The sequence below is a fragment of the Carassius carassius genome, chromosome 29 (assembly GCF_963082965.1).
Source record: "Carassius carassius chromosome 29, fCarCar2.1, whole genome shotgun sequence".
In the NCBI taxonomy this organism is placed as follows: domain Eukaryota; kingdom Metazoa; phylum Chordata; class Actinopteri; order Cypriniformes; family Cyprinidae; genus Carassius; species Carassius carassius.
The window spans coordinates 18,725,067-18,752,315 of NC_081783.1; the positions used below are offsets into that span (position 1 = coordinate 18,725,067).

General features: G+C 38.4%; 1 protein-coding gene across 1 annotated transcript in view; it reads left to right on the forward strand.

Moving 5' to 3' along the window:
* Positions 1 to 20,252, forward strand: part of nrg2b (neuregulin 2b) — a 69,687-nt gene extending 49,435 nt beyond the window's left edge. Inside the window, exons 5-11 of the mRNA XM_059516184.1 lie at positions 1,586 to 1,644; positions 3,720 to 3,743; positions 12,812 to 12,914; positions 13,240 to 13,363; positions 13,742 to 13,875; positions 14,345 to 14,569; positions 17,787 to 20,252. Of these exons, the coding sequence (XP_059372167.1) occupies positions 1,586 to 1,644; positions 3,720 to 3,743; positions 12,812 to 12,914; positions 13,240 to 13,363; positions 13,742 to 13,875; positions 14,345 to 14,569; positions 17,787 to 18,432 (1,315 nt within the window). The 3' untranslated portion in view covers positions 18,433 to 20,252. The remainder of the gene's footprint in view (positions 1 to 1,585; positions 1,645 to 3,719; positions 3,744 to 12,811; positions 12,915 to 13,239; positions 13,364 to 13,741; positions 13,876 to 14,344; positions 14,570 to 17,786) is intronic.
* The last annotated feature ends 6,997 nt before the right edge of the window (positions 20,253 to 27,249 follow it).

Below are 27,249 nucleotides of genomic sequence, written 5' to 3' on the forward strand. Positions count from 1 at the left end.
TTGTTTTCTGACACCTTAAATGCTTGAGCTCTTTAAAGCAGGAGGTAATTCTGATTGGTTGTCATTGTTTTTGACATTCCTCAGCTGGAAAACAGTCACTTTAAAAGTGATTCCAATAATATTGTTCCTCTTTGCTGTTATCGTTATAGTTGTGGTGGTTCTTTTACATTCAAAATGATTTTTAAAATATTATTATTGTCATAATTATAGTTATTGTTTTTGGTGCTATACATGAAAACATTTGAAACATTTATATTTGACAAATGTTGCAGATAATCCACTTCATTTGTGAATAAAATATGCAAATGCAGGAGAAGCAGAAAGTGTCTGACTTCATTTTTCAACTCCTCTTATTGTAAGTGGCAAATTTCACCAAACGATTAAATCAGAATGAAGTCAAACACATCTATTGAGCATGAGAAATATAAAAATATGAATGTGCATATCACATATTATCATATCATCATATTATTGAGAATTCAATGCCTATTATACGGGCATTACTTGAAAGGAATGGTCTGATTTGACCAATAATTGTGATGATAATAAATTCAAAAGATTTCAGAATTCATACACTGAAAAAAAATCACTCAAAAACTACTCTTAAAAATAAAGGTGCTTAAAAGGTTCTGCACAGCGATGCCATTGAAGAACCATTTTTGGTTCCACAAAGAACCATTCGCTCAGAGGTTCTTTAAATAACCATCTCTTTCATACCTTTTTATAATCTGAAGAACCTTCTTCTTCTTTTGTGAAACAGAAAGGTTCTTCAGATGTTAAAGCTTCTTTATGGGACCATTTAGACAAAAATGGTTCTTCTATGGCATTGTGAAGCACCTTCATTTTTAAGAGTGTACCAGTAAATTTTACAAATAATTACAAAGGAATAGCAAGTAATATTTGAACGAAACATGATATTTCATAGAAAGACTGAAATAATCTGTTTTATTTACAACTTCAAATATATATATATACTGCAAATATTTGAATATATTGAATTTTTTTAATTAAATATAAATCTAAGAAATAGATGTCAAATAATAAATAAGTAAAAATAAGTAATTTTTACTCAGGTTTAAACAAGCATATTTTTGTGTGTACAAATGTCTCCAGTAAGACAAAAAAAGAAAAGAAAAAAGGTAATAATATTTGATTGTGGCCCAATGGAGGACACTGGAGTTTTTGAGGCGGGTAAGCGCCCCCTTCAGGAATTGCCATCTAATTGAACCGTCTGAATGAATCAATTCTATATCATTAAAATGAATCGGGTTCCCCACAATGCCTATTTTGTTTTTTAGACCCATCCTAAACATGGCATGAAATGACATGGACCCTCCTTCCTCAGGTTCAAACTCGTCCAGCATAGCCGCAGGCTGTGACATCACAGCGATGACATCATCAGGTGGAACAGCTCGCTGGGGTTGTTCTCTGTTGTTCTAACTGCATGTTTCTCTGCTCTCTCTCTCTCTCTCTCTCTCCTCTCTCTCTCTCTCTCTCTCTCTGTTCCTCCTCATGTCTCTCTCTCCACTACCCCTTCCCTCTCGTTCCTTCCTTCTCCCTCTGTGGGTTTGTTTCCCTCCATCAGGTGTCCAAATGACTATACCGGTGAACGCTGTCAAACCTCCGTTATGGCCGGTTTCTACAGTATGTCCATTTCTTCTTCCTGTCTGTTTGTCTTTCTGTCTGCTATGAAGCTGCATGTTGGCTATGATGTATGCGTGCATGTACATGTCTGCCTCTGTTTGTCCATTCAGAGTTTTTATATTGGTTTATTAAGCAGAAAATCATGGATGTGAACAGAGTGCATTTATATATTATTAAAAAGAGATTTTTTCCCCAAAGTATAATGGAAAGTGGAGAAGAGTTTAAATATAGTGCAAATGATGCAATTAACAATAAAGCATGTTAACATATAGATTATGTTCCCATAAAACAGAGTTCGATTTCTAAATGAATTAGTTCATTAGAATTATGACATGTTTGACAGGCACTCATTTATATAATTTAAAGGATTGTTCTGGGTTCAATACAAGTTAAGCTCAATGATAGCATCTGTGTCCACAGATATTTATATTAGCTCAAATATATATATTATAGACTCCCGTTCAAACGTTTGAGGTTGGTTAAGATGTATTAATATATCTGAAAGTCACTAATGCTCAGCAAGGCTGCATTTATTAGTAAAAAAATAAATAAATAAACAGGAAAAAACTGAAGTAATTTGGTGAAATATTATTACAATTTTAAATAAGTGTTTTCTGTTTTAAAATCTTAATTTATTCTTGAATTTTCAGTAACGTTACTTTTCAGTGTCACATGATACTTCAGAAATCATTAATATGATGATTAATTAATGTGATTATTTGCTGCTCCAGAAAGATTTCTTACTATTATGAGTGAAAACAGTGCTGTTTAAAATTTTTGTGGAAATAATGATACAATTTCTTCATGGGATTATTATTATTTATTTATTTATTTTTTTACTGTCACTCTTGATCAATTTAATGTTGCTGAATAAGTATTGATTTATTTTTGAAAAATTGTACTGACCGCAGACTTTTGAATGGAAATGAAGGTCATCTGCTGTCAATTTCACATAAAACACAAGAATAACAGAAAGGGTCCGTTTACATAGAAAAACACAACATTTTGTCTTTTTTCCAGAAGAACAGAAAGGGACTGGTTAAAAAAAATAATAATAATAATTTTACATTGTACAAACTTTGTGTTATGTGTTTTGTATGGAAGGTAGATTTTCTGTGTGTCTTGGTGTTAGGGTTAGACAAAACAAAATTGTATGATTATTCTGCATACTAAATTGTATATGGAATATATTCCGTGGTTCTACACATCTCTGCTTTCAAATCCTCCATAATAGCATTATAAGTGCGTTACTGCAAGTGTAATTTTAGCTCATTTTAATGATGAGAAGATCCTCAGATACCGATGGTTGTATTGAACCTGTAACATTTCTATCAAGTTCTGGTTGTTAAGTAATATTGATGCTGTTGTTTTATATGATCTTTAACAGCGTTCTGAGCCTGAGGCATGATGCATGACCCTTAACCTCTAACCTTTGACCTCTAGAACCGCTGCTTTCCAAACAGTGGTAGTTGGCTATGAGGAGCCCTCAGTATTGCCAGTATCATGCATGCTGATGTGCCTGAGTACAAGATGTGTTTATATCTTTGCACATTTGCAGGGGAAGTTTAAAAATATACATGAAAATGTAATACTGTGACTAAACCAAAGCCATCTGATCATTAGATGTCTGTCTACGTTCATCTGTATTTGTGTCTTTTTGTGTTTTAATTGTGCTTTTGTGTTTAACGGTTTGTTTTTTTGTTTTGTTTTTTCTTAACCTTAAACCAGAAATGAGGTCTAGTAAATATGGCAGTAAGTGTGGCTGTCTATGTCTGCATGCATTTTTGTACGCCTGCTTACATGCGATGAACAAGAAAGGCGTGTTGTTTGTTTGTTTACTGGTATTTCCGTCAGTTTTGTTTCTGTTTTATGGGGGATATGGAGTTGGCCAGTATGTGTCTGCATTGTCTGTCTGTTACTGGAATGTAAAGTCACTCACCTCAATGTCTCGGACAAAACTAACCAAACAACACCACTGATCGCATTCTAGTGAACCACAAGTGGATATTTGTACCTGAAACCTGTTTTCTTTTTTTTCCTTCTTTTTTTACATTGTCAACTTTCTGCATTGGCAGAGCATCTTGGAATTGAAATCATGGGTATGAAGTTATTATTTGTTTGATTCTTTAGTTTTTAAGGTTCATGACATAATTTGATGACATAGATTAAGCATATTCACATAAGTACTCGTCTCGTTCTATTTTCTCTGTCCTATATTTGAACAAGCAAATACATTCCCAGGTTCTGATTTATTTTCAGCTCTAACAAAGTGACACTCATTTTAAGGAATATAGGAAACAGGTAGATCAATATTTATAAAACGCATATTTCCTATTCTGTGACTGTATATCAGTTGAATTCTAGAATTATATACCAAGTTGTGCTATTGTTAGGAATGTAGAAATTTGTGTATTTTATCAAAACACAATTTTATAAAAGCAATGAGCCACTTAAGGCCAGGTGTTACAGTGATTTTACCACAGCCTTCTATGGTTTATTGCTGTAATAAATTATTCAATTTAAACCCATTATGCTAATGTGATTCAACTTCTTAGAGAAATAACATTTCAAGAATAGCTTGTAATTCTATACACTGCAAAAAAAAAAAAAAGAAAGAGATTCTTAACCAGTGTTTTTGACGTTTTCCAGTCAAATATCCAAACATAAAACTAATTTAAAATAAAATTGTGTGTAGGATTTTGAACGCCATATGGGGTCTCACTTGGGAGGTCAATCAACTCTTGAGTTTAAGAGAAAATGGCAATGAAAATTGGCTAGTGGATTTTACATACCTGAGCCACTCCCTGTGCCTACGGGTATAAATAGGCGTCAGGTGCATCCACTCTTCAGATTTTTGCTTCGGAGCCGAGTGGTTGTATGAAAAGCTGTTATACTACACAAAGCCATTCATCTGCTGTGTGTTGGGAAGTTGTTTGGTTGGCGATATGGCGTGAACAGCGGTGTCCCTTTCAGCGATTCCCCTGGGCGCTTCAACTAAAAGAGATTTCCTAAAAGAGGGACGATTCGCGTCTTTTTAAAGACGCCATTTCATCCGTGTCCTTTTGGATATGGTCGTTTCCTGTCCTCTGACAATGGCCACGAGTGTTGTCTTCCGTGTCTGGGCATTTTGCACGTTGAAGATGGGTTCGTGGATGGTACATGCCTGCACTGCGTGTGTTACCATGGCAATGCTGCGATCGCGTCTCTCCTTTCTTAAAGGGAAAGGAGCAGACCCCTCTGTCACTACCCATTCCGGTTTCTCTGCCACGAGCAGAGGACTGCCGGCTAGTGCACTGGGAGATTTGAGGGTGACAGTGAGAGCTTCTGCGCCAGCCTACGCCCCACAGACCTCTCACCCCTTCAGCAGTGCTTGTCCTGTGCGGCTGCTGGGTGATTCTGCTGGACTGTCTTATGGCAGTCCCAATGGGTCATTCGGTTTGCCACCGGGGGATCAGATGTCGATTGCAGCATCAGGGGATGGGCTGTTGACCCCTGTGGATGAAGATTTGGCGGGACTGCCCCCCTCGGGTGTTGTTGCCACTGCTGAATCAGACCCAGAGTTGACAGCCATGCTTGCCCGGGCAGCTGTGAGCATCAGGATGGAGGTGAATACACTGCCCAGCCCTGAGTGCTTATGGCTGTTTGATGGGTTCTCGATGTAGAGCACGGCTCACAACCGCATTTTGCTCTGGTTCCTTTCTTTCAGGATGTGCATGGGGAAGTGACATAGTCATGGATGGCCCCTTTTATGGCCAGAAGCCGCTCATTTCCTTCCTCCATCCTCACTACCCTCGATGGTGGGGGAGCTAGGGGGTGCGTCAACATTACCCAGCAGGAGAGTGCGACTGCAGTGCACCTGTGCCCGCAAAACGCCACCACTGGGAGGAATAGTCCAGCGTCTCCTGTCCAAAGCCTGTATGCTGTCGGCGGCTATCACTGGCACACAGCTGGCTTCAGGCTCTACGCAAGTATGCATTTCCCCCAGTGAGCCTGCTCGCACAGACACTGTGCAAGGTCAGGGAGGACAAGGAACAGGTCCTGTTGGTTGCGCCTTACTAGCCCACCCGGACCTGTTTTTTGGGACTCATGCTCCTCATGACAGCCCCTCCCTGGTGCATCGCCCTGAGGAGAAACCTCCTCTCTCAGGGGCTGGGCACCATATGGCACCCGTGTCCAGATCTTTAGAACCTCCATGTGTGGCTTCTGGACGCTATCACTCAGACTAGAGCCCCCTCCACGAGGCAGTCCTCCGCTTTGAAGTGGAGTCTGTTCACGAATTGGTGTTCTTCTTACCAAGAAGACCCCCGTAGATGCTCGGTCAGTGTCATGCTTTCTTTCCTGCAAGAAAGTTTGGAGCATAGGCTGTCTCCCTCCACCTTGAAAGTGTATGTGGCTGCCATTGCAGACCATAACGATGCAGTGGATGGCCAGTCCCTGGGGAGGCATGACTTGATCATTAGGTTCCTGAGGGGTGCCAGAAGGTTAAATCCTTCTAGGACACCCCTGATACCCTCCTGAGACCTCTCTATTGTTCTGGCCGAGGGATCCCTTTAAGCTGCTGGATTCAGTCGAGCTCAAGTTCCTGTCTCTCAAAACAGTGCTCCTGATTGCGCTTACTTCCATCAAGAGGGTTGGGGACCTCCAAGTATTTTCGGTAAGTGAAGAGTGCCTTGTGTTCTGGTCGGCCTACTCTCACGTTGTCCCGAGACCCCGGCCTGGATACATGCCAGAGGTTCCCACCACTCCCTTCCGAGACCAGGTGGTGATCCTGCAAGCACTGCCCCTGGAGGAGGCAGATCCAGCCTTGGCATTGCTGTGTCCCGTAAGAGCACTTTGCATATAAAGAGCACTTAGAGGAAATAGGAAAGATTTGAAGCAATATTTCACTGAAGGTTGAAATCCCTTCCAAAAACTTTTTGTGGACGGAACAGCAGCATCGCCTTCTCCAGCAGCGATGTACTCACCCTCTTGGTCCCCTTCGGTACCAATTTGCGCTGGGGCTTTGGAAAGGTTATGACCTTAAGCATAGCTTTTGTGACACGCCGCAGCTTGTCAGCAATTGCAGTGCCACAGGGTTGTGATGGTGTTCAGGTTGTGGCGTTTTCCATAGGACCCCATATGTCATTCGACATGACTAGTAGTGACCGACAGATAGGGAACGTCTCGGTTACGTACGTAACCCTGGTTTCCGGATGGAGGGAACACAGACGTTATGTCCCCATGCCACAACCTTGAACCATTCACTGTTGTCGGCACATGTTCTCGGCTCCTCTGCGTAAAACCTAGAGAGTGGATGAACCTGTCACCTATTTATACCTGTAGGCACAGGGAGTGGCTCAGGTATGTAAAATCCACTAGCCAATTTTCATTGGCATTTTCTCTTAAACTCCCAAGTGAGACCCCATATGTCATTCGACATTATGTCTCTGTTCCCTTCATCAGGTAATGAGGGTTACGTACGTAACCAAGACCTTCTCTATTTAGAGAATATATCTTGAATAGATAACAATTATTTTTCTAATTGGACTTCCATTTAGTCCATTTATACTTTCCATTTTATGGGGCGGGGGGGAGGGGGGGGCATTAAGAAAAACTATTTTTGGGTTTATTAAAGTTTTATAAAAAATATTCTGAGAATATATTGTAGTTTACCTCATTGTCAAAATAATTATATGTGTATATATATATGTGTGTGTGTGTGTGTGTGTGTTTGAAATAGTTAGGGACACCTTATTTAATTCCATGGTTTTCTGTATCAGGACAAAAAAAATCTGTTATCTTGAACAACAACTCAAATTTAATAAATTATTTATAAAAAAATAATAATAATAAAGCCAAAATGGAAAAGCCATGTGTGACAAATTTAGGCCACAAAACCAGTCCTAAGTATCACAGGTATATTTACACTGTATGGGTAAAAATTATAGATTTTTCTTTTATGCCAAAAATCTTTAGGATATTAAGTGAAGATCATGTTCCTTGAAGATATTTTTTTAATTTCCTACCGTAAATATATCAAAACATAATTTTTGATTAGTAATATGCATTGCTATGAACTTAATTTGCGGGGGCGGCAGTGGTTCAGTGGTTCATGTAGGTTGTCTACAAACCGGAAGGTTGGTGGTTCGATCCCCGGCTCCACCTGACCCAAGTGTCGAGGTGTCCTTGAGCAAGACACCTAACCCCAGCTGCTCCCGACGAGCTGGATGGCGCCTTGAATGGCAGACACCGCAGTTGGTGTGTGAATGAGTGTATGAATGTGAGGCAAATTGTAAAGCGCTTTGGATGGTCATGTGGTCTGTTGAAAGCGCTATATAAATGTAGTCCATTTACCATTTACCATTTAATTTGGACAACTTTTTTTTTTTTTTTTGCATCCTCAGATTATCAAATAGTTGTATCTCAGCCAAATATTGTCCTAACCTAACAAACCCTGTGAAAACCTAAAGAGCATATCAGCACAAACAACTGATGATTTTGGGCTTGTTTTGTAGCCACAGGACCTGGGCACCTCACAGCCATGGAGTCGACTGTGAACTCCTCTATATACCAAAGTATTCTGTCAAATGTGAGGACATCCATCCGACAGCTAAACATTGGCCAAGATTGGATGATACAATAGAACAATGATTCTAAGCACACCAGAACATCTACAACAGAACATCTGAAAATAAAAGACTCAAAGTGTTGCAAAAGCCCAGTCAAAGTCCAGACCTCATCCCAACTGAAATGCTGCTGTGGCGAGAGCTGTGTATAAACAAATGCCAACAAACCTCAATAAAACTAGAGCAAATCATTAAAATTCCTCCAGAATGATGCTGATGCTGCTAAAAGGATCTACAGGCAATTTAATCATACGGTGTCCTGAGTTTGTCACACATGGCTTTTCCATTTTGGCTTTAGTTTTGTTTAGTAAATAATGACAAAGTGTGATATGTTGTGTGACGTTGTTTATCTGAGGTTTTAATTTCCAAATTTTAAGACCTTCTAAGGACAAGATAATTTTTTATTATGTCCGTAAAGAAAACCATGGAATTTAGTAGGGTGTCCTAACTTTTTCACATAACTGTGTATTGTCAATAGGGTAAACTACAATATATTCCCTGAAAACAACTTTTACAATACCAGTCAAAAGTCTGCTATGCACAACTAACCTACATTTATTTCTTCAAAAATACAGTAAAAACAGTAATATTGTAAATATAATTATAATTAAGAGTAACTTTTATTTGCATATGTTTTAATGTTAAAATATTTTAGAATGGGTCTTATAACTATCAATTATATGATAATATACAACTTTTTTGTTGTTGTTCAGGAATAGAAAGTAAAAAAAAAACAGTATTTATTGAAATATAACTTGTTATATGTAGTATTAATAATAAAAGCATTAGAGAGAATTAAAGAGCATATAAGATAATTCTTTTTTTTTTTCAAAACATTAAAAATATTGATAGGTAGTGTATATCTAATACAATGTTGTTTCTCAAGTACATTTATCTTGTTTTAAGGATTTTTATATATATATAATTTTTCCTTTTATTATAAAACAAATATTTCTGTAAGCTATTTTATTCCGGAAAAACAGCATAAATATACTAATTAAGAACCTTATTAATTTTTTTTTCTTTTTTTTTGCAGTGCATAAAAAAAATAATAAGCCTTTTATTTACAAACAACATATGTGTCAGGGAGCCGAGTGAGTGGTAAAATGAGTGTTGCCCATCTCTTCTCCTGTCTTCTTGTCTGCACCACTAAAGTCCATTAGCCGATGGTCTGGGTACATCTCGCTGTCTGTTTTCTCTCTCTTTGTGTACTCTGATCTCTGTTTCATGTAACAAGCATGAAATGCAATATCAGTGTCTGACTTAACCACCTCCCTCCCTCCCTCCCTCCCTCCTGCATTTCTCTTTTATTACACACTCATCTCCCTACTGTTTGGCCCTCAATTCTCTTCTCTCCTTCCTCCCGTCCATTTTCTCATTCCCTGCCTTCATGTTCTGTATGCTTCCTCTGTTGCTGCCCACATTCAGCACCCTAGAGGATGTTTCGAATATACTCGTTTTCAAAAATCAGACCCAGATATAAAAATATGTGTTCAAGACATCTGTATACACGGTGTTCATAAAACCTGCTCATCAAAGCCTTGGTTTGCTGTTTGCCAAAATTTATGTTTTTTTAAAGTCAACATGAAGTGATGTTAGCAACCCTTTTTAATTAGTACTATTTATAATTAGCTAATATTTGTAATATTTCAGTGGAACAAAAAATGTAATGTGTACTTTATATTTGTGTGTGTGTTATATATATAAAAAAAAAAAAAATAAAATAAAAAAAAAAAAATATATATATATATATATATATATATATATATATATATAAAGAAATTTAATTTGAATGTGAACTTTTTTACAAGTTTAAATTAAGATAATTTATGTATTTAATTTAATTTAATGTATTTACATTTTTTAAATATTTACTTATTGTAAAAACTATGAAGAAATAAAACAAACATTTATTATTTCACAATAATCTGCACTGATAAATCATTCACAAAAAGACCAGGAATGTGCATTAAGAAAGTAATTGGGTTAGTTTTGATTTCATGTTGATTTTAAAACACATTTAGTTGTAAAAACGAATATCCCAAAAATGCTTGGGAAGTTTAATCAGGTTTTATGAACAACCCTCTCCAAAGAGCTCTTATAATGCAGTGTGTGTGTTTTAACTTTAGGCATGCTTTACGCAAGACTTAAGACTCTTCAGACGTCATAGGATTATATATATATAGAATAATGCATGTTATGGGCTTTCAGAGGGGTGGATATTTCATTTTATAAACACTTCTAGCCCAATAATTTGAGTTTCCAGTGTTGCACAGTATGATTCCAGTCCTGGAGGTAGCCAAAAGTTCTCCCACTGTTTCAGCGTAATGTGCTTTATGTGAAACCCTGGCAGACAGAGAAAGCACCACAGCTGTGCCCTTCCCATGCTGCCGAGCACCTGATATCAGCCATCTGAAATGTGTTTTTAAAATGACATCTGATGCACCTCAGTGCCTATTAGAAATTAAGATTTTAGATTTAAATAGAGAGTTCACCCAAAAAATTATAATCATTGTTTACTAACCCTCATGTCATTCTAAACCTGTTTGACTTTTTTTCTGTGGAACACAAAATTAGATGTTTAACAGAATTTCTGGAAATGAATATATGACATAGTTTGGCCTGTATCACGATATATGATATTATGATATTGCTATGTTACCTGTAAGGTGAGATATAATTTTCTCACACATGATCTAAGTTTATAACTTATATAAAATTCCAATAGTGATACTTTACTATGTTAATACAATATGATGATTTTTTTATTTGGTATATTATGCAGCAATCATATATGTGAACAGTACATGTTGCAACTTAATTAAAACATGATATATGCAAAAAAATAATAATCTGTAGAATTTTTTTTATACATGTCTATTGTTTATATTTATTTGCATTGACGTGCATTGACAGGTTTTAGGATTAATATACTGTACATGTATGTGACATATGTCCAGAAATGTATTAAACATGAATATTCATATGGGCTAGATATATATGTTAATATATTAAATTGTTAAATATTACAATATATTTAATATATGGAAGTTAAAAGGGGTCATATGGTGAAATTTCAAGTTTTGCTTTCTCTTTAGAGTGTTACAAGCTCTTGGTAAACGAAGAAGATCTGTAAAGTTGCAAAGACTAAAGTCTCAAATCCAAAGAGATTCTTTATAAAAGTATGAGTTAACATTGCCCTCCTAAATCGGCTTGTTTAAACACAACCCCACATCTCTACGTCACTATGTGGGAAGATGTGCATAAAGCCGCCCAAATGTTCACACAAAGAAAGAAGGCGTAACTTTTATTCTCGTTGTTGCCGCCAGTGCCATGTTGTGGAAATGCTGTGTGTTTAGTTGTGAAAGCGAAACTACTTTGTTTGTCCTTCCAAAAGAGGACACAATTCTTCCAGAACAGTTCAACCCAAATATTCAGATGTGTGCAGTGCATTTTGCAGAGGACGAGGACTGTTTACTGTGAGAGCAGCCTACAATGCCGGAGCCTGTTACCATTAAGTGGGGCAATAACAACTTTGCAAGGACAGTTTGCCATTTCTCCGATTACAAATGCAGATAACCAGTAGTTATGTCCCCACTGGATGCAACAAATGCCTAATTTATAATGGGTTTTATTGTTTTGTCTTGTCGCGCCTGGACACACGGCATCATGGTTTGTTTAGGGGCGTAACGTTTCCATCACACGCTTGAGGTATTCGTCCAATCACAACGCACTGGATAGCTGGCCAATCAGAGCACACCTTGTTTTCAGAATGATCAGCTTTGTGAAAATCGACTCATTTCAGAAAGGCGGAGCATAGAGGAGAAACAATAAATGTACAGTATGTGGAAAACAATGTGTTTTTTTTTTTACCTTAAACAGTATAAACACCAAATACACAACATAAATGTTCTTTTTAGCAACGTTATATGACCCCTTGAATATATGTACATATATTTTAGGCTATTTGCATATTGGGGTCCAAGCTGCTTTCTTCCATACAGTGGAAGTGAATGGGGACTCTAAAAAGTCAAGCTCTAAAAAGGACAAAAAAGCACCATGAAAACATCATAAAAGTTAATCAAATATCTTGTGCAATATTTTACGATTGCTTCAGATGTTATTATTCACTGAAAATCTTGCTTGACAGTCCCAGTCCCCATTCATTTTAATTATTTTGGAACTTGTAGCTTGGACTTTAAGCTTCAAACATCTCCTTTTTGTTCCATAAGAGAAATAAAATCATTCAGGTTTGCAGGAACATGAGGGTTAGTAAATAATGATGGAATATTATTTTTTAGGTGTACTATCCCTTTAACTAAATAAATCTGTTTAGAAGTGACAAATATGACTGTTTACAACTATAACATAAAATGTAGACTGAAGTTTAGGCTGAATGAGTTAGTTTTGACATGGTTTAAAGGCTGCCACTGATGCAGCGGTTGTGTGTTTTGTATGAATGTGTGTCTTTGTGTTCAATGGTCGTCGTGTACATGTGTGTTTGTCTCTGCGTGTACGTCTGTGCATATGTGTGTGCTTGTCCATGGCTCTCGTTCATTCAGAGGCTGAGGAGCTGTACCAAAAACGTGTGCTGACGATAACGGGCATCTGCGTGGCACTGCTGGTGGTTGGCATCGTCTGTGTGGTGGCATACTGCAAAACTAAGTAAGCTCCGGGAACTCTTGTGATTGCCAGAAAGAGCTGTGCACATTCCCACATTAAATTAAAAAGCATAACTAAAAAATAAAACACTACACCCTTTGTATAAGCAAACTGATATCACTATATCTGTTTAGAATACTTGTGTTCAAAAGTTTGGGGTCAGTTTTTTTATATTTTTTTTATATTTTTTATTATTATTAAAAATGTTACTCAGGAAGGATGCATTACACTGATCAAATGTGACATTACTTTCCTGCTTTAAAAATTAGAGTATGTGCTGTCATTGTACAAATCACAGATCAGATTTGATATTGGATGTTTTTTTCAGGAAACAAAGGAAGAAGTTGCATAACCACCTGCACCAGAACATGTGTGCGGAGCATCCAAACCGCATGCTGGCCAACGGACCCAACCATCCTGGCCCCGGTCCTGAGGAAATCCCCATGGTGGATGTGAGTTTGCCTGCTTCTTTTTACCTGTATGCTGATATATCTTGTGCATTAGTTAAATAAGTGTTCACAGGCAGATTGCCTTTAATGTTGCTTTTGGTACTTTTGGTGTAAAACAAAGATTTTTTTTTTTTTTTATTAGATTGAAAGTTCTTAGTCCAGTATTTCTGAAAAGGCTTCAGATTATGTGAACTGCAGTGTGGTTTCTTCTGGATGTTACAGCAATTCAGATGTAAATTGCAATTGATTACATTATTGTGATAAACTGCTTCCTGTGGTGCACAGATGACTGATGACTAAGCATTCTTCAAATGTAATTAAACTTAGGTTAGGACTCAGGTGTGAAAACGACACAATCTCATGCTACTGTTTTTATTGCAGTATATATCTAAGAATGTCCCAGCAACTGAGCGAGTAGTACGACACGGAACAGAGACATCGGGCAATTTCTCAGGCAGCCGAATGTCGTCACGATCCCACCACACCTCCACAGCTTCTCACGCTTCCAGTCACCGGTACGGACTCTTCCCTGACTGATTCATCTGCCAATATGTCCAGATATAGATCCTGGACTTGATATATGCTCTGTCCATCTCTCTATTTAGCTGTGCATTTACTTACCTAACCAGCCCAAACTATTTACATATATCTATTTTTCCAATCTCATATTTACATTTATATTCATATAGTTGTTATTATATATAAGTATATGTAATATATAAATATATATTTTTTAAATATATACATGCATGTGTGTATTTATATATACATAAATATACACAGAATGCACGTTATGTACAGAAAAACTTTTATTTGGGATTTTTATTTAATCGTTTCCCATATATATATATATAATTTTTTTTCAATATAGATGCATTTATTTGTTAAAAAAAACACTTAAGTCACATCTAAAATTTAACATAACTGTTTTTTTGTATACTTTCTATATTCTACCTCCCTTTGTGTCGTTCCCGCTTGTGTCAGGCATGAGGAGCGCACATGGAGTATGGAGCGGACAGACAGCATGCACTCTGACTGCCAGTCGGGGGCACTGTCTTCCTCGGTTGGCACCAGTAAATGCAGCAGCCCGGCGTGTATGGAGGCTCGTGCCCGCCGAGCAGCATACTGTGGGTATCCTAACACTACACAGTGCCCCCTACAGTACGGAGACTCTTACGACTCCCTGCGGGACTCCCCTCACAGTGACAGGTGAGTCATAAGGAAATGACAGCAGCAGATAAAAAGTGTTCACCATCACAGATAAAAGACACTGAGTATATTTGTGGTCAAATGAAAGCATGCTGATTGTACTGTTGGTTAAATAAGTTTGTAAGCAGTATTTTATCAGGAAAACAATAAGCAGATCTCAGATAATGTTTAATGTTTAGTAGGGTTGACAGTAGCTGAACTGTTTGTTGCTTTGGATAAAAGCATCTGCTTAATGATTAAATGTACCTCCTTTCAAAAAAAAATTTCTATTTTTTTTCCAACAGGTAGCGTTGTGTTATGAAACACTACTGCTCTGCTTTTTCTACACTTGTCTTCTCTCTCTAAAGTAGAAGCTAGCTTCATTTTCATGAATTGTTTTGGTTGAATGGTTGACGTAAACAGGCTGATTAAGTAAATCACTCACAGATTGCTATTTTATTTTTCTAGGAAAATATTTAGTTAAATGATTTTGCTACAGTCGTGGCCAAAAGTTTTGAGAATTACATAAATATTATTTTTCAAAAAGTTTGCCGCTAAACTGCTTTTAGATCTTTGTTTCAGTTGTTTCTGTGATGTACTGAAATATAATTACAAGCACTTCATACGTTTCAAAGGCTTTTATCGACAATTACATGACATTTATGCAAAGAGTCAGTTTTTGCAGTGTTGGCCCTTCTTTTTCAGGACCTCTGCAATCGAGTGGGCATGCTCTCAATCAACTTCTGGGCCAAATCCTGACTGATAGCAACCCATTCTTTCATAATCACTTCTTGGAGTTTGTCAGAATTAGTGGGTTTTTGTTTGTCCACCCGCCTCTTGGTTCTCAATGTGATTAAGATCTGGGGAGTTTCCAGGCCATGGACCCAAAATTTCAACATTCTGGTCCCCGAGCCACTTAGTTATCACTTTTGCCTTATGGCACGGTGCTCCATCTTGCTGGAAAATGCATTGTTCTTCACCAAACTGTTGTTGGATTGTTGGAGGGTGTTTTGGTACCATTCTTTATTCATGGCTGTGTTTTTGGGCAGAATTGTGAGTGAGCCCACTCCCTTGGATGAGAAGCAACCCCACACATGAATGCTGTCAGGATGCTTTACTGTTGGCATGACACAGGACTGATGGTAGCGCTCACCTTTTCTTCTCCGGACAAGATTTTTCCAGATGCCCCAAACAATCGGAAAGGGGCTTCATCTGAGTGACTTTGCCCCAGTCCTCAGCAGTCCATTCACTATACTTTCTGCAGAAGATCAATCTGTCCCTGATGTTTTTTTGGAGAGAAGTGGCTTCTTTGCTGCCCTTCTTGACACCAGGCCATCTTCCAAAAGTCTTGGCCTCACTGTGCGTACAGATGCGCTCACACCTGCCTGCTGCCATTCCTGAGCAAGCTCTGCACTGGTGGCACTCTGATCCCGCAGCTGAATCCTCTTTAGGAGATGATCCTGGCGCATGCTGGACTTTCTTGGACACCCTGAAGCCTTCTTTACAAGAATTGAACCTCTTTCCTTGAAGTTCTTGATGATCCTATAAATTGTTGATTTAGGTGCAATCTTAGTAGCCACAATATCCTTGCCTGTGAAGCCATTTTTATGCAATGCAATGATGGCTGCACGTGTTTCTTTGCAGGTCACCATGGTTAACAATGGAAGAACAATGATTTCAAGCATCACCCTCCTTTTAACATGTCAAGTCTGCCATTCTAACCCAATCAGCCTGACATAATGATCTCCAGCCTTGTGGTCGTCAACATTCTCACCTGAGTTAACAAGACGATTACTGAAAAGATCTCAGCAGGTCCTTTAATGACAGCAATGAAATGCAGTAGAAAGGTTTTTTTGGGATTAAGTTCATTTTCATGGCAAAGAAGGACTATGCAATTCATCTGATCACTCTTCATAACATTCTGGAGTATATGCAAATTGCTATTATAAAAACTTAAGCAGCAACTTTTCCAATATTTATGTAATTCTCATAACTTTTGGCCACGACTGTATATAAAATAAGGCATTATTGCATTTGTTTTTTTTTATTTAGTGTAATTTAGATTTAATGTCATTGTAATTGGTTGATTTATCGTAAATCATTGATTCAAATACTATTTTTTTCCCTATAAATATTGCTCTAAATGTGCTAATATATAATTCATATAAATTATACCATGCAGCAGACATGCACTACCATTCATATGTTTGAGGTCCATAAGATTTTTTAAAAGAAATATATATTTTTTTCACATTAAATTGATCAACAATTTTGGTAAAGACACTTTTAATTTTATTACAGATTTCTATTTCAAATAAATACTGTTCTTTTGAACATGATATTCATGAAAGAATCCTCAAAAAAATGAATCTTAGTTTCTAAAAAAATACCAAGCAGCACAGCTTTTTTTTAACATTGATAATAACAAGAAATACGACAGATTTCTATTTCAAATTTTTACAATTTATCAAAGTATATTAAAAAAATAATGTTTATCACATATTAAAGGTGCTGTATGTAAACTTTTGACTCTACTAAAGCATAAAAGTACCATAATATGTTTGCAGATATTTCTGCAATTTTTTATACACATACTTTTTATCTGAAAAACAATGCTACAGTCAGTTATTCTCCTTTGAAAATGTGCGTTCCAGGCCGGAATGTCGGTCTTTGTTTTGCCGGTCTTTCACAGCCAGTTTATACAATTGCATTTTGGCACGCAAGGTTGCCAGTTTTGCGGAAAACACAACGTATTTAATTCATCATCAAGTGCGCTCGTTCCTGTTGGTGTCATCAATCTGGCAACCTGTGTGTGCATCAAGTCTGAGATAGAGAGGCTGGGTGAAAAAACAAAACCCTCCAATATTTTGAATTTGGACTGCAATACCTAGTTCAACCGCTCGTTGTCATTCCTACACACAATTTTAACTTTAATTATAAGAAATATTTCTTAAGCAGCAAATCAGCATATAAGAATAATTTCTGAAGGATCATGTGACAGTGAAGACTGGAGTAATGACCCTGAAAATTCTGCTTTTGCATCACAGGAATAAATTAAATTTTAAAATATACTCAAAAAGTAAACATTTTAAACTGTAAAAATTTCACAATATTTCTGATTTTACTGGAATAATTTTGATCAAACTTCTCACTGACCCCAAAGTGTTTTTAATGGTGGTGTGTATTTAAAGATTTTTCTATCCCGTCTCTCACCCCATGTTTTTCTGCATCCTCGCAGGTACGTGTCTGCTCTGACCACACCGGCGCGTCTATCTCCAGTAGACTTTCACTCCTCACTGCCCCCGCAGGTGCCTACCTTTCAGATCACTACGCCCAACGCCAGCCACGCCCTTTCCCTGCCACCTGCCGCTTCTGCCATCGCTATGGCAGCCTACTCACCTGACGACGACCAGCCCCTCCTGCACCGCTACCGACGATCCCGACGCCCGTATTACGCGGCGGAGAGCACGGGCTCCCTTCCGTCCAGCCCGTACTGCTTTGTGGACGACGAGGATTATGAGACCACGCAGGAATACATGTCCTCCCGAGAGCAGCCGAAGAAGAGCAGCAGCGGCCGCCGTTGGCGCAGGAGGTCACGGTTCAATGGCAACGTTTCGCAGCACACACCGGGCCCCAGGAACTACAGCTCTCAAAGCTGCCTATCGGATAGCGAGTGGGAGGACGACGAGGTTGGAGACCTCGCCCACGGCGAGAGCACGCCGTTTCTCAGTATGCAGAACATGAACGCTACCGAACCGGCCACCATCTACCGACCCAACGACACACGGACTTTCACCAACACGGGACGCTCGGTCTCCCGGGGAAATGTGCAGGCCAACAAACTGTCGCAGTCACGGTCCAGACCGGACAATGCACCCCTTTAAAAAAGAAAGATGAGGGCGAGGACGAACGAACTTGCATAGGCGCAAAAAACAAATGATATGCTATAGACCTGCACCTATGAGAAATATTTTTTATTTTATATAACAGACAGATATTCTAAACAAATGAAATATTTATTTTCATTTCAGCAAAAATTGTCTACTAGCTAGCAGCAAAGACTTTTTTTATAGGGGGAAAACTATTTATATGTAATTCCTTTTTTTGATTTACAGCATTACGAAGAAGAATTATGTGCCAATTTTTTCACGAGTTAGAAATAGAATAATATTGTGGTGCCTTTTGCTGTTTGCCGATGAGGGAGGTTCAGTTGAATTTTTGTAGCCTTTCTTAAAAACAGACTTGGGTTTTATAGACATGTTTTTCTGTTTTTTCTTCGTTCGTTTGTTTCATTTGTTCAGGATCTCCCCATTTGAACTGTGATATTATTCAGACACCATGCAATATTGAATCACTTCTGTGTAAGGTGTTTGTTTACATGACTAGGATTCACGCGCACACATAACCGACGTTAAATTGCATCAAATGCCAATTCGTTCGCACATCTGAGCACTGTTTGCGTTCGTCTTTGGTTTCCTCATTTTACATTTTCCTTTCTCTCAACTGGTTGTCGCATATTGTTTCCATTGAAACAGAGGTACGCAGGAGTTCACAGGGCATGACGCTGGGTTGCGGTATTAGCCCTGGTGTTCAGGGTTTTTGAAACGGTGGTCTGTTCGTCCAATGAATGCGTTTACACTTCTGTCCGTGTGCGTGAGAGTATCGTTAAACCTCAGTGTATATGTACGTGTCTTTGTGTACACAGTTTCGCGTGAGAACGCGTTTCGTTTGTGCGTTCGCGTTGTGTTCATCTTCAGGTTAGCGTTTCGAGCGTGTGTGCGTGTTGTGAGTTTCGACGTGTGCCTGTGTGTGTATACGTATGCTTGTACTCTTTTTAGGATATTGGCTTTGTCGAAAGGGAGCTCTGGGTTAACGCTAAAGGTTTAAACCCCCCTAGTGGTAACACAAGCTCATTGCACTGTAACCTTCTTTCCTTATGTAGTCATTGGCCTGCGGAGGAACCAATCCAGCCTGATTCTAGCCTACACGGACCTACATCTCTCTCCCACATGTTCCCATTCCTATGCCAGCAGCTTTAAGCCGCACTGTGTCTCAGGACTTTTCATCAAAAACTGCATTGCCCCTAAAACAGATCCATTACTGCCCGTCATGTCTGCGTTATGCTGGGACGTTACGAAGAACGTTACTACCAGATGTGTTTATCTGCGAATGTTATCTCCATGTTTTGTTGGCTTTTCTTTGTTTTGTTTCAGTGGGGTCGTTCCCAACCCCGCTCTCTTTTTTTTGACACATCTGTATGCAAGTTGGAGACGTCCTCAAAGCAATGCGTGTTCGGCTACTAGACGTGCTACTTGGTGGATTCTAAAGTGTAAATCCCTACTTCCAGAGCCCAGCTACTTACAACTACATTTGAAAAGACAAACCTGCCACCCACACACTTACACTTAGACACACATGCAGATGCACACACTTACATACACATACAGACACACATGCTCAAGATTCATTCTGTGTGCACAGTTGTTTAAAGCACCGCTCGTCTCACCGATTGATTTTCTTCCTGTCTTTCTCTCTCTGTTGCTTCTGTTCTTCCTCTCTGCCTGTGAAGGCATCCCTCCCTCTGCATGTTCTAGTGGTTCAGATAGATGGGTGCATGGTAACCGCAGCAACTGAGTCGTATTCACACGGTAAAAGTGTAGTTTTCATTTGACGTTCAGCAATAAATCCCCTTTTTTCATGTTCATTCTCGACTTGGAATATGCTAGAAATTTTTGCAAGTTTTCTCAAAAAAATTAATAAAAAAATAGTACCTGTAAAAAATTAAAAAAATCAAACCATTTGTTCATATGGGAAAAAATAAATCTTAATTCCTACCATTTTAAAAATGAATTCATCAGGATGTATGTCTGTTTCTTGGAGTGATATGACTTGATAATAAGAAAATGTTTTCACAGGGAATAACTTTTTTTTTGTTGTTGTTTGTTTGTTTTAACAGAACTTGAGTTGTATTAAGGATGCAGCCAAATGTTCGATTTTAGTGGGGACTGGAGGTAAAAACTTGAAAACTGGCCTTTGAAAAACTTATATACATTAACAATTCATTTTAATATTAGACCAAGCATGTCCTTCTCTGTCTCTATGGTGGGTACAGGTCTGGATAATATTTTGAGGAATCAAATTTTCCTTGAATTTTAGAGATAAAAGTGCTTGAAAAATACTCAGTTTAAAATGAGCATTTATTGAAACTAATTTGCAAAAACATTTCGCATTAGATGAATGCATGGAACTCATGCAAAGAATACACCTACATTTACATTACATTTACATTTATTCATTTAGCGGACGCTTTTATCCAAAGCGACTTACAGATGAGGACAGTGGAAGCAATCAAAAACAACAAAAAGTAACACTATATAAGTGCTATAACAAGTCTGTTAGGTTAACACAGTACACCTAGCATGGGATTTTAAATAATATAATATAAAGAAAACCATTAGAATAAAAAAAAGAATAGAGCAAGCTAGTGTTAGAGGTCTTTACACATACACACACACACATACAATTGCAAAATTAATTAAAAGAAAATAGAATATAAAAAGATTAGAAAGGTAGTTAGATTTTTTTTAAAGAATAGAATTAGAATAGTGAGTGTTAAAGTTAGAGGGGCAAATAAAGATGGAAGAGATGTGTTTTAAGCCGATTCTTGAAGATGGCTAAGGACTCCGTCCGGATAGAGTTGGGGAGGTCATTCCGACAGGAGGGAACATTTAATTTAAAAGTCCGTAAAAGTGACTTTGTGCTTCTTTCGGATGGCACAATCAAGCAAGGTTCACTTGCAGAACGCAAGCTTCTAGAGGGCACATAAGTCTAAAGTAACAAATTTAGGTAAATGGGTGCAGAGCCAGTGGTAGTTTTGTAGGCAAACATCAATGCCTTGAATTTTATATGAGCAGCTATTGGAAGCCAGTGCAAATTGATAAACAGAGGTGTGACATGTATTCTTTTTGGCTCATTAAAAGTTAATCTTGCTGCCGCGTTCTGAATTAATTGTAAAGGTTTGATAGAATTGGCTGGAAGACTTGCCAAGAGGGCATTGCAATAGTCCAGCCTGGACAGAACAAGAGCTTGAACAAGGAGTTGTGCAGCATGTTCCGAAAGAAAGGGCTTGATCTTCTTGATGTTGAATAAAGCAAATCTGCAGGATCGGACAGTTTTAGCAATGTGGTCTGAGAAAGTCAGCTGATCAGCAATCATAACTCCAAGGCTTCTAGCTGTTTTTGAAGGAGTTATGGTTGATGTGCCTAACTTGATGGTGAAATTGTGATGAAACGATGGGTTTGCTGGAATCACAAGCAGTTCTGTCTTGGCAAGGTTGAGTTGAAAGTGATGGTCCATCATCCAGGAAGAAATGTCTGTTAGACAAGCTGAGATGCGAATAGCTACCATCGGATCATCAGGATGGAATGAGAGGTAGAGTTGAGTGTCATCAGCATAGCAGTAGTATGAAAAGCCATGTTTCTGAATAACAGAACCTAATGATACCATGTAGACAGAGAAGAGTAGTGGTCCAAGAACTGAGCCCTGAGGCACCCCAGTAGTTTGATGTTGTGACTTGGACACCTCACCTCTCCAAGATACTTTGAAGGTCCTATCTGATAGGTAAGACTCAAACCATTGAAGTGTGTTTCCTGAGATGCCTTTTGCCAGTAGGGTTGATAGGAGGATCTGGCGGTTAACCGTGTCAAAAGCAGCGGACAGATCAAGCAGGATAAGTGCTGAAGATTTGGATTCCGCTCTTGCCAGTCTTAGAGCTTCAACAACTGAGAGCAAGGCAGTCTCAGTTGAATGTCCACTTCTGAAGCCAGATTGGTTGCTGTCAAGGAGGTTGTTGTGTGTGAGAAATGTAGAGACTTGGTTGAACACAGCTCGTTAAAGTGTTTTTGCAATGAAAGAAGGGAAACTGGTCTGTAGTTCTCTAAAAGAGATGGATTGAGGTTGGGTTTTTTAAGTAGTGGAGTTATACGTGCCTGTCTAAATGATGAGGGAAAAACACCAGTGTGGAGGGATGTGTTGATGATGTGAGTGAGTGCAGGTACAACTGCAGGAGAAATGGCTTGAAGGAGATGAGATGGAATAGGATCAAGCGGGCAAGTTGTAGGGTGATTAGAAAGGATGAGTTTTGAGACTTCTGCCTCAGAGAGTGAAGAGAAGGATGTAAATGAGTGTAAGTTTGCTGGTGATATGAGCTTGACTGATTGTGGTGTGGAAAATTGTGCACTAATGTGTTTAATTTTATTAATGAAAAACGTTGCAAAGTCGTCAGCTATTAGAGATGAAGCAGGAGGGGGGGGGACAAAGAAGTGAGGAAAATGTTTTAAAAAGCATGCGAGAATTAGACGAATTGTTAATTTTGTTATGGTAGTATGTAATTTTAGCAGTGGAGACATTAGCAGAGAAAGAAGATAGGAGTGACTGATACATATTAAGGTCAGTAGTATTTCTGGATTTGCGCCACACCGTTTCAGCAGCTCTAAGCTTAGAACGGTGTTCGCGTAGAACATCAGATAACCAAGGGGCAGAAGGGGTGTTACGGGCTGGCCTGGAAGATAAGGGGCAAACAGTGTCTAAACAAGATGTAAGAGTGGAGCAGAAAGTATCAGTAGCACTGTTAGCATCCAAAGATGGAAACAGTTTAGGGGAAGGAAGTGAAGATGAAACCATTGCAGAAAGCCGGGAGGGTGAAAGTGTGTGTAGGTTACCTCGAAAGATGACATGTGGAGGGGTAAGTGAAGTGTCAGGGACCATGTTGAGGTTAAGAGTGAGGAGGAAGTGATCCGACGTGTGCAGTGGAGTAACCAGAACATGATCAGTAGAGCAGTGTCGTGTATAAATAAGGTCCAGTTGGTTGCCTGATTTGTGAGTAGCAGTAGTTGACACTCGGTTGAGATCAAAAGAGGCAAGCAGAGTGTGGAAATCAGCAAACAGAGGTTTATCTAGATGGATGTTGAAATCTCCAAGCATAACTAGGGGAGTACCATCCTCAGAAAAGGTTGAGAGCAACACATCTAATTCATCCAAAAAGTTACCCAGTGGTCCTGGGGGTCGATAGACAAGTACAAAAGGTATTTTAAAAGGGTAGGTAACAGTAACTGAATGAGATTCAAAGGAGATGTTGATACCCAAAGATGGTAAAGGATTAAATTTCCAATCATTAGAGATGAGCAGACCAGTACCTCCACCTCTTCCAGTCAAACGGGGGGAGTGGGAAAATGAGAAATTATTGGAGTGCGCTGCAGGTGTAGCAGTATCCTCTGGTTTGATCCAGGTCTCTGTTAGGGCCATGAGATTAAGCTTTGAATGACTAATAATAGAAGTAATGAAATCGGCTTTGTTTACAGCAGAGTGGAAATTCCAGAGACCAATAGAAAAAGAAAGTAGTGTATTAGCAGATATAGGCAAAGTGTGCAGGTTGTTAAGATTGCGCTGTCTACATTGTGTGATGTGTGGTTTGCGAGTGGTAGTGATAGTAGGGATCTGGAAACACATAGTAAGATTTGGTTATAAACAAAAAACAACTTAAATAGAAATGAAACAAGGAGAAGGAAAAAGAGATTAATCAAAACAATACTTATATTCCCTGCCGGTGTCCCTGCCCGGTGGAGTCGCACGGTAGAGTTGATGGTCTTTACACTCTTCGGTCTTCACACGAGGAGGGCTTAACTGGAGGCCTGCCGCGACCGCTGCCGCGGTATACTGATCTTTTTTAAACCCGACAAAACGGAAATTGAATTCAGTTGAACGTACTTTACTGTTTATCACAACAAAGGTCTAAGCAAGCGCACAACAATGACAACGTATGCGATAGAGTACGAGACTAAACGCAGCACGTCTTAACACAGTAAACAAACAAGTGTTTCCTTAGTGTTACCTACATGAAGTTATTGATGAAAATAAGACACTTTGGAGGAAAAGTATGGGTAACACTTTACATTAAGGCCACAATAGTTTGTTGGAGTTTTTATTAATCTTCGTTAACATTCATTAACTTGTTATTGTTAATTATACCTCACATTATATAATATTAGCAGATATAACTTTTGATTTTAATAATGAATTAGTAAATGTTGAAATTAACATGAAATAAGGTTAATAAATACTTTAGAAGTATTTTTCATTGTTAGTTCATGTTAACTATAATGCAGTTAACTAAATAGAATTAATGTGAACTTATTACCAAAGTAAAGCGTTACAGAAATATACAGGTGCAGCTCAATAAATTAGAATGTCGTGAAAAAGTTCATTTATTTCAGTAATTCAACTCAAATTGTGGAACTCGTGTATTAAATAAATTCAATGCACATAGACTAAAGTAGTTTAAGCCTTTGGTTCTTTTAATTGTGATGATTTTGGCTCACATTTAACAAAAACCCACCAATTCTCTGTCTCAACAAATTGGAATACTTCATAAGACCAATTAAAACATGTTGTTTGTTCATTTACTGTACATGTACTCAATACTTGGTAGGGGTACCTTTTGCTTTAATTACTGCCTCAATTCGGCGTGGCATGGAGGTGATCAGTTTGTGGCACTGCTGAGGTGGTCTGGAAGCCCAGGTTTCTTTAACCTTGGCCTTCAGCTCATCTGCATTTTTTGGTCTCTTGTTTCTCATTTTCCTCTTGACAATACTCCATAGATTCTCTATGGAGTTCAGGTCTGGTGAGTTTGCTAGCCAGTCAAGCACATGAACACCATGGTCATTTAGCCAAATTTTGGTGCTTTTAGCAGTGTGGGCAGGGGCCAAATCATGAAATCAGCATCTTCAAAAAGCTGGTCAGCAGAAGGAAGCATGAAGTGCTCAAATTTCTTGGTAAACGGGTGCAGTGACTTTGGTTTTCAAAAAACACAATGGACCAACACCAGCAGATGACATTGAACCCCAAATCATCACAGACTGTGGAAACTTAACACTGGACTTTAAGCAACTTGGGCTATGAACTTGGACCTTGGTTTCCAAATGAAATGCAAAACTTGCTCTCATCTGAAAAGAGGACTTTGGACCACTGGGAAAAAGTCCAGTTCTTCTTCTCCTTAGCCCAGGTAAGACGCCTCTGACATTGTCTGTGGTTCAGGTGTGACTTAAAAAGAGACTTAACGATAACTGTAGCCAAATTCCTTGACACGTCTATATGCCTTGAACCCAGCCTCAGTTCATTCCTTGTGAAGTTCACTCAAATTCATGAATTTATTTTGCTTGACAATCCTCATAAGGCTGCGGTTCTCTCGTTTGGTTGTGCATCTTTTCTTCCACACTTTTTCCTTCCACTTAACTTTCTGTTAACATGCTTGGATACAGCACTCTTTGAACAGCCATCTTCTTTGGCAATGAATGTTTGTGGCTTACCCTCCTTGTGAAGGGGGTTAATGATTGTCTTCTGAACAACTGTCAGATCAGCAGTCTTCTCCATGATTGAGTAGCCTAGTGAATCAAACTGAGAGACCATTTTGAAGGCTCAGGAATTGTTTTGAGTTGATTAGCTGATTGGCATGAAACCATATTCTAATTTGTTGAGATATTGAATTGGTGGGTTTTTGTTAAATGTGAGCCAAAATCATCACAATTAAAAGAACCAAAGACTTAAACTACTCCAGTCTGTGTGCACTGAATGTATTTAATACACATGTTTCACAATTTGAGTTGAAGAAATAAATTAACTTTTTCACAACATTCTAATTTATTGAGATTTGCCTATATATATAAAATTGTTTTTCAACATATAAAGCATGTTGATTTTAAGCAAGAATTTTTAGATTACTGAAGTACATTATACAAGAAAACACTACATAACATCTTTTCTAAGTTTTTTTTCTACTTCTGAATTTAACTTTATTTCAGTGTTACTTACTGTTTCTTTGTAACTGACTGTGAAATTTTCTAGCAATTTCTGAATGATAATTATTCTACACAGTTTGTGTGTGTGTACTTTTAGTGCAACTTTCAGTAGTAATATTACTGTTTAGAAAGGTACAAACCATATATTAAATAAAGCAAGAGAGGAACTCAAAGTTCTGTAACCCCTACTTAACCAGCTCGACAAGACTCTGTCAAGGATTAGTTCTTCTAGTGATGACAGAATATTCAAAAATCCTTGGTATGGAACACATTTATCAGCAAGCATCCTGAAGACAACGAGTTTGTGTGCGAGCTGCCTGGGGAGAAGATGAGAGCGTTTTACCCATGATTGATTCCATACAAAAGGTCTGATAAGCTCATACTATCATCATTACACTGATGAAAATATTTGATTCTAAATTCTAGAATCTAATCAACATCAACAGTGATGCTGACATTTTTTTGTAATGCAGATCATCTGATCTAAGTGACATGTTATCTGTGGGGCTTTCAAATGGCAATGGGATATATGGGGACAGCTCACCATACTCGTCAAACAACATGTCTAAGTGAATGAAACCACAACATACAAAAAAAAAGTATATGCATATTCTTACAGTAAATATGGGACAACAGAGCTTGGAGTTGCATGTCAAGGTCCTGGAGGGCCAGGGTCTTGCAGAGTTTAGCTTTAACTTGCCTCAACACACCTGCCGGGAAGTTTCTAGTTTACCTAGTAAGAGCTTGATTAGCTGGTTCAGGTGTGTCTCATTGGGGTTGGATCACAAGTTGAGTGAGGCCTCACACACGCACACCTGAGGGAATGTGAATTTACTGTTAAAAACATAC